Source organism: Pristis pectinata, chromosome 19, assembly GCF_009764475.1.
Source record: "Pristis pectinata isolate sPriPec2 chromosome 19, sPriPec2.1.pri, whole genome shotgun sequence".
Taxonomy (NCBI): domain Eukaryota; kingdom Metazoa; phylum Chordata; class Chondrichthyes; order Rhinopristiformes; family Pristidae; genus Pristis; species Pristis pectinata.
Window position 1 is genome coordinate 15,038,409 of NC_067423.1, and position 17,041 is coordinate 15,055,449.

The 17,041-nt window shown below is 39.1% G+C and overlaps 1 protein-coding gene across 1 annotated transcript in view; it reads left to right on the forward strand.

The window, feature by feature from the left end:
• snd1 (staphylococcal nuclease and tudor domain containing 1) overlaps positions 1-17,041 on the forward strand; it is a 746,083-nt gene that overhangs the window by 47,450 nt on the left and 681,592 nt on the right. Inside the window, exon 10 of the mRNA XM_052034288.1 lies at positions 13,762-13,875. Coding sequence (XP_051890248.1) covers positions 13,762-13,875 — 114 coding nt within the window. The remainder of the gene's footprint in view (positions 1-13,761; positions 13,876-17,041) is intronic.

Consider the following 17,041-nt stretch of genomic DNA (forward strand, 5'->3'; position numbering starts at 1 on the left):
GAGGGTTTGAATGTTGAGAGAAGGGAGTAGATCACAAGATTGAAACTGTAGTAGTTTTCATTGGATCTAGTCTGTACATTTTCAGTGAGTAAACTCTGTAGTTAGCTATATAAACATATCCTAACCATGTTCTCAAATGCTGATGGCCTGAGGGAAAATACCATTTAATTATAAATGGGAGGGGGCCCGTCTGACCCTTCAGACCTGATCTACCTTCAAGCTGATTGTTGCTTTCCTTGAGACCTTTACTCTGGTCTTATGCCTAGATGTCAATTCCCCTGGCCAGGGAGTCTAGAATGAAGATTCAGTCTCAATATAAAGGATCAACCATTTAAAATGGAGATGAAGGGAAATTTATTCAGAACTGTGAAACTTCGAATTTCTCTCCACAGAGGGCTGACCAACCAATTTCTTGTTCCTCCATGTGGATGGGGTCAAAAATTCATGAAGGTGGTTGGGGTGGAGGAGAGCAGGGTATGTTTGGAGAAGTCATGAGAGATAAAATTTGACGATGAATGGGATTTTGGGTGAGGTGGTGTGGGTGGTAGGTTGCTGACACAGAGAAGGAATAAAAGGTTTGTGGCTTGGGAATGGAAGGGAAATAGCAGTTACAACTGAAGTTGTCTCAATTTTTGTAGCAGAAGTCTGAACCCCTCTAGTCTTTGATGGAAAAGTTGGGGGAGGCTGTGTTGTAGAAAATGATGGGGATTACCTCTATTCCAAGCTAATGTTGGAGGATAGACCTAATTTGGCAGATTAAAAAAAAGGGCCTTGTAATTTGAGACTTAAGGGAGCCTGTTGTGGGTTGAACCAAGGAGTAGCCAGTACAATGTAATGGTTTTCATGAGGAGTAGGAAATCAGAATTGGAGAAGAGAATATGGTTATGTAATTCAATAGCTGGAAAAATATTGTGAGTGGAGGGCCAAATTGAAATTAGGCAGTTGAGAATTTGAAAGTTCTGATGTAAATTGGAAGAGTTTTCTTCCAGACCTGGACACAAAATGAAGATCTGACACTTATGGAACAGTTTTCCTCATGCTAAGGATGCCATTGCTGACTCTGAATAAGTTTGTTCTGTGAATTTTGACATCATGCTGCAGTATTGGTGATATCATAGAAAGGTCAAGGAGAGAAAAGTAAGACCTAAAACTGAGGTTTGAGCCAGGAATTGCTCCAGGAGACTGCAACATCACAATTTTACTTTTGGAATAGATCCTTGGTATTACTCATGGCTGACACTAGGGGGTGCTGTTGAACTTAAGGTAACTGCAAGATGCCCTCCTGCATATTTTAACAAAATGTTCTTCAAAGCTCAATTAAACCCAACCTCCCTTGAAAGAGAATAACTGCAGGCAAAACGTTACTCTCAAATGTGATCCTTTCTTCATTTCCTGTGGCAGAAGCATAGAGGCTCATGTGCCCACTTTGTTACATGATGATTGTGTCAGTGTTGAAGGATTTGTTTGTCAACAATAAATTGATCTGATTGTATTGATCTTGTTAACTCTGGAAATGGCCAATTACATATTGATATCTGGAGTTGGGTTGTTGACCACAGAAGTTTCCTCAGCTGATGCATGGGTGCAATAGGACAATTTGTGTCCTTTAAACAATTTGCTCAAAGTGTTCCTATTTCTACACTTTTCTAAAGATGCTGGTTATTCTGATATTTCTCACTGCCATTTTCTGTCGAAAGAGGCTGTATCGTATAGTGGGAAAACTTTCATCACTTAAACTGGATCCTGTACTGGTGGAGATGTGTGATTTTTCCAGTAGGCTTCACTGGGGGACATTTGGAAATGGGAATACTGACTAATTTCACTTTATTCCGTCTTCCCATCCTACTTGTGATGCCATTATAGATTCTTCAGGTTGAAATTCTGGTAACATGACATGGGCTATTGATTAAATTCTGGCCTGCATGGTTTCATTGAGTATCTTAACACAATGCATTTCCAGTATTAAGCTAGTCAGGGCAATTGCTTCCTTTGAATGTCCTTCGTGCAGCAACAGCTGGAACTTGTGGCATGGGATATGGGAGGAGAGAAAGGAGTAGGTTACAAGTGGAAAGAGAACTCACTTTTTATTCATACTATTCAGCAAGCTTTTGTGTATCAACAAGGACACGATCAGGGTGAACTCACTGAATAATTGGCCAGAACATCGGAAGGTTCTGCAGAATTAAACCAGAGGGAAAACTGAGGGGTTGTTTAAAGCTTTCCTCAAATACAGATCAAAATGGAAGCCTGTCACTGCATGGGTGGTGGACTTGTGTGGAGACAAAAAAAATGGTGCATGGGGTGGTAAGTAGCAAACAACATTTGTGCTCTCTAAGTGCCAGGAGTGCTAATCACCTAATTGACATTCAAAGGCAAATTATTATTGCCAAGTCCCATGTCGTTCCTTCATTTTCATTGGGACTGGATCCTGGAACTCTGACCAACATCCTTCATGAGGAGGCTTGCAGTTGTTCAAGAAAGTGGCTCACCAGTTTTACAAGAGTAATTTAGTAAGGGAATAAAGGCTGTATCCACATCATAAAAAAATGAATAAAATTATTAAATTCAATGATGTTAAAAACCAATTGTTAAGATTGAGAGCTACATTTGAGACTGCAAGCTGCATAATGCAATTTATCATAGAATTGTTGAAATAAAAGTGCATTGAAGCCTGTCAAAAATGTTAAGAGCAATGTTCCAGGGCATTCTATAAAGTCCCATCTTTTTCCACAGCCATAAAAATTTCAAGTACATACCCAAGTCCTCTTTGAAATCCACAATTGAATCTGTTTCTACCACTTTAAGGCAATGAATTCAACATAATTTCTTGTGCAAATAAGTTTTCCATGTGTCATCTTTTGTTTATTTGCCTGTCACCTTAATCTGGTTGTTGAGCCTTCTGCAAGCAGGAACAATTCCTTTTATTCACTTTTTGTCTCGATTCTTCATGATTTTGACTGCTTTTCTATCAAATATTCTTTTAAATCTTGTCTGCTCCAAGGAGAACAACAGTCAATCCACGAGACCTGCATCCCTCAGGCCATTTTGGTCTATCTTTTCTGCAACTTTTTGCGCACTTTTTTTTGGTAAATTATCACACTATTTCTTTTGTGGCTGAACCTGTGTTTTATTTTTAAGAACCTCCAATACAACTTCCTTTTCCATTTGTATGCTTCCTGCTTATAAAGACATGGTTCCTTTCATGCACTTTTAATTGCCTTCTCAACCTTTTTATGGTGGCTGCCTTCAAAGATTTGTACTCAAACAACTTGCCTCCCCTCATTCTTCCAACCAAAATATAACATTTAATCCTCTATGCATTTGCCCATCCACCGTCCTTAGAAGACTTTTGTTGTCTATTGGATAAGATCTTTGTGGATTATGAAATGATGCCCTGCCTAGTGAAATCCAAGTTATTGATGTATATCAAAGAAAGCGGTCATCAGTTCCTACTAAACGTCACTATATACTGATGGAGTGTGGTGAAGTTATAAAATCAGAAGGCACGGAATCAGGCTCTTGCGTCCTCAGAGTCCATGCTGATTGTCAAGCACCAGATTAGATGATTGCAGTTTTGCATTGCTTTGCACGAGTATACCCAATCCATTAATGGTATTTAATGCTGAAATTTAAAAGAAAAATTGCTGTACTCAGAAGGTCAGGCCACATCTATGGGAAGAGAAAGTTAATGTTTTAGGTTAAAGCTTGTTAAGCTGCATGGAGGGTGGGGGATGTCTCTGATAGGGTAAAACTGGGGTGACCATAGGGATAAGCTGTAAACAAGGTTATTTGGTCAATGAATGAATGGGAGCAGTTAAAGAATGAAAACATAGACAGTGGATGGAGACACAGGAGACTGCAGATGCTGGAAATCTGGAGCAACACAAAGGCGGGAGGAACTCTGTGGGTCCGGCAGCATCAATGTTTCAGGTCAAGACCCTTCATCAGGAAGGACGATAGCCAGTATATTTAAAGAAAATAAGTGGGGGGGAAGGGATGGAGCAAGAGCTGGCCGGTGATAGGTGGATTCAGGTGAGGGGGAGGGGAAGGCAGGTGAGGGTAGGAATGATGTATGAAGCTGGGAGGTGAAAGGTGGAAGAGACAAAGGGCTGAAGAAGATGGAATCTGATTGGAGAGGACAGTGGACCATGGAATAAAGAGGAGGGGAAACTGAGAGGAATGTATGGGAGATGGGCAATGAATGTAGGAGTTGCGAAACGTAGAGCAAGAGGACATGCTTGGCAAGTCAGGCTGGACATTTGTTCCACTTCCAGAGGAGAAAAAGAAAGAAAACAACAAACAACTTGAGCCAATATTGCAGATGGACTACTGATATAGACAGAAATCAAGCTACCCACAATTGTAAAATTCAATATTGAGTTTGGAAGGCAGCTGCATGCCCAGTCAGAATATTCCTCAAGCATTCATTGGGCCTCATTGTAACAAGACAGTAGGGCACAGATCCCTGATATGTCAGAGTGGGAGTTTGCTAGTTAATGCTGCATGGGTGAATACTTAATCCAGAACAATTGATGACTTAGAGGAATGTAGACGTGGAATGTAAAACTGCAGATGCTGGAAGTCTTAAAAATAGAAAATGCTGGAAGTTCCTGTCAGGTTAGTGGAAAGAGAAAAAGGTTATTAAACTTAATATTTGCAGCAGATTGTTAAAAATGTGGCCATCTTTTGCACAAACATTCTTGAGTGTTGTTGCCAATTTGGTTTCTCTTTTGATAGATCAGCTGAATGTTTCCAGCAATTTCGGATACCTAATACAGATGTGTGCCTCTGTATCTTGTGTGCGTGACCTGTTGACTTGCTTTCAGAATAAAGCCTGTCGACAAACCAGATGAATTTGTTTAATTCATATCTTTGTCTGTCGCTTGCTGGTATCAAAAGACAAGTCCTTTTCTGTAACTGAAGCCACTTTAAATTCACCATCAGGTGACTGTTCTGTCTGCTTCAAAGGCTTCCCCTCATCCACCATACGAGCAATCAACTTTGAACAGTACATTATTGATAAAAATATACCTTACTTGTATAAGAACAACTCAATGTTCTGGATTGTGGACAATACACTTGTTCTGTTTTTCCTACAGTTCTAGAGCACAATTCCTGAGCCTTGTAATTTATGTACTATAAATCTTGATCTCTCGATGGTTTGTATGTGTTTTATGTTGTGGCTTGACTGAGTTAGTCCTAATTATCAAACACTTTTGTCCATTCCACGAAGAAGTACTAGGTCACCGGATGAGAATGACAGATTTTAAATATCCTGTCAGATCTTAGAATCACGAAATTGCAGGCATTCTTCCACCTCCTTCACCCTGTTCAATAAATATTTTGAAAAGCAATGGGCATAAGATGAATTCTGCTAATGGTCATGGAGCACCGATCCCCATCAGTGGTAATTTGCTTCTGCAACTGCCTACCAGTTTCCTGACCTCCATCATAAGTAGACCTTTTCTTAAAATCCAGGTATATGATTTCAATCAGAATATATTATCAGTTTTCATATACTTGAAAGATTTAAGTAGATTGGCAAGATTTATATGTTTAAGTCTTGCCTGTCTTTACTACGTGTTTTGGGTGTTGCTGCCAAGATAGTTCAATAGTTCTCAGCCCTTGCTGGTTTTGCCTGTAATCAAATGAGCTTGTAATGTCCTGAATCTGATGTTAGCCTTTTACACATTTGTGTTAAATTCTACAAATAATTTGAGAGGTTTTCCCCCTTTAGAATTCTGGCTGATTTGATGTATAGCCTCGACAGTTTCCTCGTACCCATCTGGATCATTTTGAAGTATTTCATTTTCCTCTACTCATAATGAAAGTAGTATGACATTGAATAAGTCTCCTTCCCCCTCCTCCTGCATTCTTGAGTCTTTCCAAGCCCTATTGACGAGTGGCTTGGTGTGAATCTCCTATTGCTTTTGAGCCCCTCCTTGAGTGAATACCTTTGGGCCCAGCAGTCTGAGCTGTAAGACCCATAATTTACATCCATTTTTGACACTAGGAATATGGGAATCTTCTGTTTGTGGTATTATTTGTAACTTGACCCAAGTACTGGAGTAAATATTGAATTCGAAGATGGTTTCTGGTCAGTTTCCCTACTTAAGAAAAAAAACTGGTTCTAATGAGAAGGTTATGTTACTGGTTTCTTCAAAGATGGCACCTAATCCACAGTGTTTCCAACATTTTCAGTTTCCATTTTAGGTGTTCAACATCTACAATACTTTGCATTTTTGGAATACCTTCTATGCCTATTTTGCTTTTAAACTCTCATGCTTATATTATCAGCCATTTATCACCAAGTCTTTCAGCTGTCCTACCTTTTAAGTCTGGATGGATTGCATTGCATGAGTGGGAAATTAAAATGCCTCATTACACAGGCATTATTTCTTTAGTCTGGAAAAGTCTTGAAATGCATTTGAGAGTATTTAGGTCTCTGAACAAATGATCCCAAATGCTACCACAAGGACTTAGCCTCCTGTTTCTTCAGTTGTTGTAACTAATCCAACATTGTTGCCTTGTTAAATAATTTTTATTAAACCTAATCTGAAAACAGTAGCTGTTGGTAGCACTGACAGGATGTTATCTCTATCCTCTTTCTACCTGTCTGCATCAGCTTTCTGCTTGCATGAGCAGTAGCATTTATTTAACTTTTGCTGATGTGAATTTGTCCAAACATTTGATTTGTGCACATCCCTGAGGGCACCATAAATACCTATATAATGCAACATCGTTATAACCTGGGAGTAGGGGACCAACATTAACATCTGGGTTATAAGATACTCAATTCATTGGTTTTATTAGCATTTACCTAATTTTCATCTTGGAGGCATGATAATACCTGTGGTATATTTGAAACATAAAATAAGCATGTTAAATTGAGGCTGCACTGAATTTGGGTTTATTTTGCTTATCTTTAGTGAAGTCAATAAAAATTCACATTTATGTTAAATTCTACAAATAGTGAGTTTTCACTCTCAAGGATTCTGGCTGACTTGATGTACAGCCTCATCAGTTTTCTTATGCCCAAATGGACCATTTTAAAATACTTTATTTTTCTCTGTTCATAATGAAGGTAGTATGACTGACTTGTTGGATACATTAAGAAAGGTGGGTTGGGAGCGATACAGGACTCCACTCCCTTTCACCCCACAATTGGTGGTAATGAATGGAATAGACTGGGTTCCAGGCTTGGGAATTGATGTTTCTTAATTCATTTCTTGTTCTCCATACCTTCTGGAAGTATTAAACCTGTGATTTTGAATTTAGCTTTGTTTCCCATTTTCTTCCCTTGAAGTTGGCTTTGGATGCTTTTCTATATGAAGAAATGATTTTAAAAAGGACAGGTGCCTAGTTATGCAATCAGCTAATCAGGAAATGGGAATACTTGTGCATGTTTATGCCATTTTTTGCTTTTGTTTGTTTCTCTGATACCCATCCTCTTGTTTTGTCATCACAGTTGAAAGACCTGGGATCACCTGACTTTTTTTTACCCACCTGGTTTAAAAGAAATTTTGAAGTTCCTGAGGCAAACCAAATTTTGGAAGGATGAAAGTTCTTGGTTGTGTTGCTCAGTTTGTCCTTTGCGCCATAAATTGTGCTGTGCTGAACTCCACAATAGACTTGATGTTTAGTTGTAAGTGTGATGATGTTAGCTGTGGTATTCCACTTCTCAGTGTGGGAGGTATGAAAGCTATCATGGTATTCTGCAAATCTGGCAAAAGGTGATGGCTGTCACTATACTGAAACACAACAGAAGAAAAAAGGAGCAGGAGTAGGCCCCCTAGCCCCTCAAGCATGCCAACCTATTCAATACAAATGTGACTGATCTGCACCTGTTCCCTATGTATCAACCTTGTCTTTAAATACCTCCAGTGATCTAGCCCCTTCAACCCCCTGGGGCAGAGAATACCAGACAGTTGTCACCACTTTCAAGAAGAAATTCTTGTGTATCTTGGTTTTAAATGACCATCCCCATTGTAACCTCATTCAAGTCTCTCCCATTCATAGAAACATCCTGCGTACCCCCTCGAGATCTTGTATGTTTCAATAAGATTAACCCTTGTTCATCGAAATTTCAAAGAACTCAGATCTGTCTTTTGTTCCTAACACTGAAGTCTGCTCATCCCATCAATTAGGCGAGGGAATCTCTTCTGGACTGACTCCAAAGCTGGTATATCCTTTCTTAAATAGATCAAACCTCAAGTGTGGCCTTGCCAACAACCTGTATAATTGTAACAATGTTAGTCTATTTCTAAACTCTATCCCCTATGCAATAGAGGCCAATATGCAATTTCCCTTCTTAACTACTGCTGCACCTGTGTGCTTATTTTTGTGACTTGTAAGAACAGCTAGATCTCGCTGTGTTCCACTCATTTGCAATCTCTTGCCATTTTGATTAAAGTCTGCTTTTTGATTCCTCTTGAAGTGTGTGATTTCATGTTTTCCCATATTAAACTCTATTGATTAAACTGGTTGATGACCTAAAGAGCTATTGCCCAAATTAATGTTCTGTACACCCTCTATCTTAATGGATTGGCTTATTCTTTGAAGAACCAGTCTAATTGTTGATGCTTCCCTCCTCTGAGAAGGCAAATGTTAAGCCCTGTGGACCCTTGGCAACTAAGTGTTTATGTTGATAATGAGCACAGAGACCAGATTCCACCTTAGTCTTAAGGTGGGGTGCCTTCACTGACCTACCACCTGCCAGTGATGGTCTGAAAGTATATGCTTGTTTCTGAACCTATATGGAGGGCAATACTTTCCAACATCTATATACTGCTGTGGAAATTTGCCTATTGCAGAGAACATGGCCTTTTGGATATAGGTCAACACCTGGAGGACATTCTTGATGGTGAGCAATCTGCAGTAGCTGCATACTTAGTGGATAAAATTCACGAATACTGGATTTAACCTTACCAGCAATGTGTTAACCACTTGATGTCACTTCTGTGGATTGAAATCTTGTCATGACCTGAGGCCAGCATATCTTGGAGTGACCCATGACAATTGACATTTAAAAAATAGTGGTGTTGTGAATGCTGGGGAGGATAGTCTCAGGCTATAGAAAGATGTCGATAAGTTGGGCAGACCAATGGTAGATGGAATTTAATCTTGAGTGCAAAGTGATGCATTTTGCAAGGTCAAATAAAGGTACGTAAGGAATGGTATTGAGGAATGTAGGTGACCTTGGTGTACTGAGTCCAAAGATCCCTGAAGGTGGTAGCACAGGTAGGTAGGCTGGTATAAAAGGCATGGAGGATACAAGTCTTCCTTAGCTGGAGCATAGAATACAAGAGCAGGAAAGTTATGGTACAGCTTCATAAAACATTGGTGAGGCCATATCAGGACTATTGTGTCCAGTTTTGGTCACCTCGCTATAGGAAGGATGTGATTGCTGTAGCGAGGGTGCACAGAAGATTCACCAGGATATTGGTCGAGATGAAGCGTCTCAGTTATGAGCAGAGACTGGATAGGCTGGATTTGTTTTCCTTGGAGTGGGGAAGGCTGAGAAGGGAACTGATAGTAGTGTGCAAAATTATGAGGGGCATAGCTAGGGTAGATGAGCTTAAACTTTTCCCTGGAGCAGAGGTATCTATAACCAGAGGGCATAAGTGTTGTGTTAGGAGTAAGAGATTTAGAGGGGATGTAAGGAAGAGTTTTTTTCCATCCAGACGTGGTTAGAATTTGGAATGCACTGGCTGAGAGTCTGATGGAGGCAGAGACTCTCAACCTTTAAATATGTGGACTAGCACATGAATTGCCAAGGTATAGAAGGCTACGGCCCAAGAGCTGGTAGCCGAGATTAGTATAGATGGGCACTAGATGGTTGGCATGGACAGGATGGGCTGAACAGTCTGATTCTGTGCCCTGTAACTCTGACTTTGTACCTCTATCTTCAGAAGGTTTTAACCAAGACCAAAACTTGGATTAATGTTCTGGAATTTGCAAATCCTATCTGGGTTGCTGAGACAGGAGTTCCACATCCTGTGCCCTTTAAGTTATGTACTCCACTGATGAATATTGTGGCCATATAAAGCTAATTGAACTCTGCCGTATATGCAGACAGCCCAACTTAATGGCTCCTGATGCTCTTGAATTGCACCCCTTCTCATACCTGTTAAAATGTTCTGTCACAGATGCTGTGCAAGTGGTAATCCACTCCTACCAATCTATCAGATGCTCTCTGGTTTTTTCTACTGTAGTTCTCAACCTTGAAGTTATTGCATGGTTTCAAGGAACCTGTAACTGGTTCTGTAACTTTTGCATTCAGTTTTAACAGTGATAATAGATCTTGGACTAAAAAGACTGATCATTGTTTAACCTTGGCTAGACCCTCAGTGTTTCATAAGCTGAGAATGATATCAGCATTTCTAAATTGGATCCACGTGGAACTTGAGTATTGTTGAAACTTATTGCATATGTGGCAAATTAAAGCTTCCTCTGTCAGTGAATATGGTAACTGGCATCAAATAATGGACTGTAGCATCATATCCTGGCCTCAATACATGAAGATAAATTCCTTTCTAATCCAGCTGTACAGTGGCTTGTGGATCTCAAACTTGTGTTGCTCCTGGCACTGGTGGCTTTGAGTATGTTTCACGGAGATACTGTGACTGGCTTTACTAGAAGTTGTTTGTTTGAAGTCTTTGGATAGCAGTGGTTGTTCTCTTTATAAACAGTCTCCGTGTGTTCCAGTGCACTTTAGTGTCATGTACAGTTCTGTTTACTTTCCCCTCCTCAGCACTCTGGAGACTTGCACAATTTTATTGTTTTTAAATTCCTGGACTTTATGATAAATTCCATCTAATTTCAAGTCCTTTCATTAGAATGTACAAGGATTGATTGCTATGCATTACTTGAATTTAAAACTCTTGGGTATTCAGTTGATTAGTCACTGTCAACAGAATAAAAAATAGAGTAATTTGCATAGCATCCCACAGGCAGTGAGTACCAGTGCTAATCTAATGTTGCTGTTGATAGAAGCTGCTGTGTAAACCTTTTTTAGGGAATTATTTTAACTGGTGGTGTTGGTAGAAGATTAGAAAGATCCAAGAACATGAGGGGTCACTGTTGAAGTAATAAACGTGGTTGGGCCTGTTTCAAAGAATAGAGCAATAGCTGTTTTGCTCTTAGATCAATTTCATTTATTGTAATTTTGTAAATCCCCTCTGTCATTACTTCCTGTCAGAATATGCTGTTGCTTAGACCAATAGTGATTCTGAAAAGATTGTTTTCCCCACATGTTCCACAACCTAGATGGTACTCCTTTGCACCCTTACTTTCTCTGATGAAATGCCCTTTCATTATCCTATTTAATTTTGAGCTGCACACTTTACACACTTATTCCTGAGATTTTGGCATTGCTGGCATTCCATTTATTACAACATTTTATGAGGTGCTATCAAAATAGTCTTGATAGGCTGCCAAGTGCGTGCTATCAGAAGCTCGCTTTCCATTCTTTCGCACCTGTAACTCTATTTATTGTTACTAAAAGCAAAGGCTGGGTTGGGGGAGGCAAGGAGAAATGAATCTTTTACAAGGAATTGCTAAATTGACAATGTGAGAACTGCATATAATTTTGATTTGTCTCAATATTAAAAGTATAATAGAAATTGGATGGAAGTGAGGTATATAACTTTGTACACAATTCCTGGAAAACTAGCAGTTAATGCCTGTGTTTGGCAAAAGAAAATGAGCAGTGTTCAGGTTTGGTAAATGGGACTGGCAGTGATTGGCTCCAAGTGAGAAACTTCATGATATTTAATGGTCTTACCATGGGTGAATTTCCTCATCCTAACCATTCTGAGTCACTATTGGCAGAAATTAGAACAGCATAGACACACAAATACTTTTGCTGCAGGATCTTTTTCATTGCCTCCACCATTGGATTGCCATGACTGCATTGTGTACTGGCTTGCAGCATACACTGTGGTACCCCGTAAAGGCTATTTTGACAGTATTCAATAATAACAGATGCTAGCAACACCCATACTTCAAGAATAAATAAAGTACTGAAATTGTAGAACTCCAAGGTGTCTTGGTTATAAGCCCCTGGAGCGGGATTCAGGTCTTACTATTGTGATTCTGATTGAACTATTTGCACACTGGTACATGTTTGGGTTTCCAGCTTTCTTTTGTTCAGTTGGCGTGATCATAATCTCTTGGTGAGCTCTGAGGTGCAAGATGCAGTTGTCAAGTTTTCAAGAGTAATCAAAAACATTGATGAAAGACTGCCTCACTGATAAAAGGTCATCAAACCGAAATGTTAATACTTGCTCTTACCACGGATGCTGACCTGAGTATTTTGAGCATTTTCTGCTATTATTTAAAGGGACATACTGGGTTTTGTTTCCAGGTTGTCCCTTGTTAAACTGTTTTACGGACAGCCTGAGAACCTGATTCAATTTGGCAGAGTAATACTGGCAGTATTGTTGTAAAAGTGCTTTGAAATTCTGAATTTTTATTTATGCATGCATAAAGTTCAGAACTTATTGACAGCTGTTGACAGAGAGAGAATTTTGCCATGATGTGGAGTGTGAAGTTATGGCAATTCAATGATTTTAATGGAATCTGAGTGGTGAAGTGCTACTTTTTATAGATGTTTTAAGTAATTTGCTTTAATGTAAATGTTTTCAAGTGTTTATTTTCCATTTAATTCAGAATTTTTAAATTCTGTGAAAGGCTTAAAAAAAAATCACTAGTGCACTTGTTGATTGAGTTTCCAAATTCATATACTGGAAGAATAGTTTGAGTTTGGGCATCTGCGGGTCTGTCGTTAAATAGTGCTTGTGTATTCTGACATTGATTTGGAGCATTGGGAAAGCAGTTTCTTGCTGCAGAAAAAAAAGTTATCGGCTTAAAAGTGACTAACTGGAGTTACTATGTTAAATACTAGGGACAATGGAAATTATTGCAATTTTAAAAGCTTCAGTATTAGCAAATTTCCTTTTTAAACTAAAAAAGATGTGACAATATAGATTAATAACAGTGACCTTAAGTTCCTTATGATTTTTACCACGTTTTGCCTACTTTGACAAGGTTTTCTACATTTTAAGAAAGTAGTGTCATTTCCTTGAGCTTTGACATATGATGCGTACTTTCTTTTGCTTTGAAACATTCTGCATAGGGCAGAAGCAAATCACTGTTCAGGTTAAAACCAAATATTACATTAAATTCAAACCAATTTGTGAATTTTCCGTGCTAAAAATATTTCTTGACATTTCAAGTATAATTTCGAGCTTGTCGGCTTCACGGTATCTTTTTTGCTGAGTTGTACAATGCTGTACTTGGTGTTCCTCAACAATGTTCATTGTTATTTCAAGCAGAAAACAAGCCTTCAAAAAAAAGGTTAATTAGTAAAATTATGTATAAGAGGGCAAATGTGGACTCAACAATGGCTGCTATTAAATTTGAAATGTCATTGACATGAAACAAAGGGCCTGATTCTGTGCTGTATGACTGACTCTGGTACACTCAGTGGCTGATAAGCCACTCTAACGGATTGTTTGATTTCCAACAGGCATTGGAAGTGTTAATGTATTTGGGGACAATATTGCATACATGTGCATATGACAATAAACTCGACTTTGACTTTGTTTTCAACAGATTGCTTTTTTTTGTTTTACTTCAAAGTAAATAAGGGATTTTTATGCAGGCATCAGATATTTCTGGAGTAGCTATCTTGATAACTGCAGTAAAATTATTAATTCTGTTGAAGTAATTCTGTTGTTGTAACATTCTTTATTTCAGGTTATGCAGATTTTAAATGCAGACGCCATGGTGGCAAAGTTAAATTCAGGCGAACAGAAGACTATTCATCTCTCCAGCATCCGACCTCCGAGGCTTGAAGGAGAGGTCAACCAGGTATGGCGACTAAGGTCTAGCTGTGTTTTGGACAATAGCGATAACAAAAAAAACTTTGAAATGTTTAGTGTGCTCATGCACTAATCTATGCAGTAAATTTTAATCTTGACCAATGAATTTGGTCCAAACTTGCAGCCATTGTTTACAAGGTACTACACTTTGAAGAATAATGCAGCAGCCATGAACTGATATGCTTTTTAAAAAAAAATTAAAATTGTGTTAAACAGCATATTGATGTGGATTAATTGTGTAATCCTCAAATCAACCTGAAAAATCTTGAGAGATGGTGGAATTTATTTTTTTGTCACAGTCATAGACCCATACAGCATAGAAATAGGCTATCTGGCCCACCACATCCATGCCTACCAGTGGGCACCCATCTGTATTCATCCCATCTTCCAGCATTTGGCCCATAGCCCTCTATGCCCAGATGGTTCAAGTGCCTGTCTCAACACTTTTAAAATGCTATTAGTGACTCTGCTTCCACCATTATCTCAGGCAGTGTATTCCAGCTACTCACCACTCAGTAGAAAAAAAGGTCCCCTTAGATCTCCTACGGATATCTTATCCGTTATCCTAAATCTGTCCTCTAGTTTAATGTACCGCCTGATATGGGGCAAAGTTTCCTGCAGTCTACCCTATCTATAGCCCTCGATGGTATATATCTCAATTGTGTCCACTCTTAACCTGGTCCACTCTAGGGAAAACAGACCTAGCTTCTCCAGTCTCTCTTTGTAACTGAAATGCTCCATCTCAGGCAACATGCTGGTGAATCTTCTCTGCCCCTTTCTTCAGCACTATCGCATCTTTCCTATTGTGTGGTGACCAAAATTGCACGCTGTACTCCACTTAAGGTCTGACCAAGTTCTTATAAAGTTGGAGCATAACCTCCCTGCACTTCCATTTAGTGCCCTGATTCATGAGGCCAGTATCCCATATGCTACCTTAACAACGTTATCTATCAGTGTCATTCAGTCTGGAGGTCTGTGACCAATGTTCTGTAAGGATTGGTCCTGGGGCCCATGCTGTTTGTGATATTTGGATGAAAATGTAGATCAGCTGATGAATAAGTTTGCAGACAACACAAAAAATGGTGGCAAGTCAATAGCTCCTTGACGGTGGCAACATAAGTAGATGGGATGGTATAGAAGATGTATGGCATACTTGCCTTCATCGGTTGGGGACTTGAGTATAAAAGTCAGGAAGTCATGCAGCTGTATAAAAATTTTGGTTAGGCTACATTTGACGTATTATGTGCAGTTCTGGTCGCTGCATCACAGGAAGGATGTGGAGCCTTTGGAGAGGGTGCAGAAGAGGTTCACCAAGATGTTGCCTGGATTAGAGTATTAGCTACAAGGAGAGGTTGGACAAATTTGGATTGTTTTCTCTGAAATGTTGGAGGCTGAGGGGTGACCTGATAGAATTATATAAAAATTATGTGAGGCATAAATAGAGTAGACGGTTGTTTTCCCAGGGTAGCAGTGTCAAATAGAAGAGGGCATAAGTTTAAGGTGAGAGTGGGGAAAGTGTAAAGGAGATTTGCGAGACAGGTGTTTTTACATAGAGAGTAGTAGATGCCTGGAACACACTGCTAGGGGAAGTGGTGGAAGCAAATACAATAGCAATATTGAGGAGGCATTCAGACAGGCACATGGGATATGTGCCTGCCAGAAAATGGAGGGATATAGACCATGTGTAGGCAGAGAGAATTAGTTTGGATTGGTAACACGGTTTGGCACAGACATTGTGGACCAAGGGGCCAGTTCCTGTTCGATGTGCTGCCACCTTCAAGGGTCTTTGTACTTGTTCAACAAGGTTCCTCAGTACTTCCTTGGGACATTCATAGTGTATGTCCTAACCTCACTGGTACTCCCAAAGTGCATTACCTTGCATTTATCTGGATTAAACTCCATCTGCCATTTCTCAGCTCACTTCACCAACACATTGACATCACTCTGCAGTCAGGGACTACCCTCCTCAGTGTCAACAACTCCACCAATCTTTGTGTCATCTGTGAACTTGCTAATCATGCCTCCTACATCCACATGCAAATCATTCACATATATGACAAACAGTGGGAGTCCCAGCATTAATCCCTTTGAAAACCGTTAGTCACAGGCATTCAATCAGAAAAACAACCCTCAACCATTGTCCTCTATCTCTTTTTGCCAAGCTAAGTCTGGTTTCAATTCATCAACTTGCTCTGGATCTCATGGGCCCTAACCTTTTTGGATTTGTTGCATACCACTGCCCATGTGACCGGACACTTTCTATACCATTGGCTGTATAAAATCATCAGGGATTTTAATTTGCTATTTCTTGACTCCTATATTTAATAATTAAATTGAAACTGTTATTAATATGGTGCTGAGTTCACATTTAATTGTTTGAGCAAATAATTTTAGCAGCATTATGGTTTCTCTGCTCTTCAAACTGTCTACTTTTAATTAAGGCATAAAATTTTAGATTAATCAATAAGTCAGTCAGCATCTATTGTGACCATCGGCATTAATATTTTAGTTGGGTGAATCTTTATTCTGATGAATTATGTTTTGTTTTATAAGATAATAGAAAATTTATGGCACTATTGTGTCAGTCTCTCTTGTAAAAAGAGCTACTCAGCCTAATCCCAGCTTCTAGCATTAGATCTTTAACTCAGCAATAACAGCTCGCCAAGTATCTTAATTTTCACTTAAAGATTAATTTAAAAAGAAACTGATGGAAATAGATCAAGCTATTTAATACCTCTGAAGAGAAAATTCGGGTTTCTTGACTAAATGCATGAAGATGTATTTCACTGTGTTTCGATGTACATGTGACTAATAAAAATATCTTAATCTTAAAAGAAGACAAGGATGGGCTCGATTTTGAAGTTGATTAGGGCATTTAGTGAATTTTGTGTCTAAGTGTCAATTCCAAGAATTTGAATGATTCCAGTGGTCTGTTTGAAATGTGGGATTTTTAAACTTGCATCATCCTTTTGTCTTTAAAATATGCCAGCTTCTAGTTGCCAAAACTTGCGTTGCAAATGAAGAAAAATAACAGTATAAAATTGCAGCATTTAACAGCAACCATCATGCTGTCAACCTGTTGTTTATTATTTTAGTCACAGCTCTTTTCAAATGTCATTCTGCTTTACTTTGCTTATATTTTGACTGCATGGAAA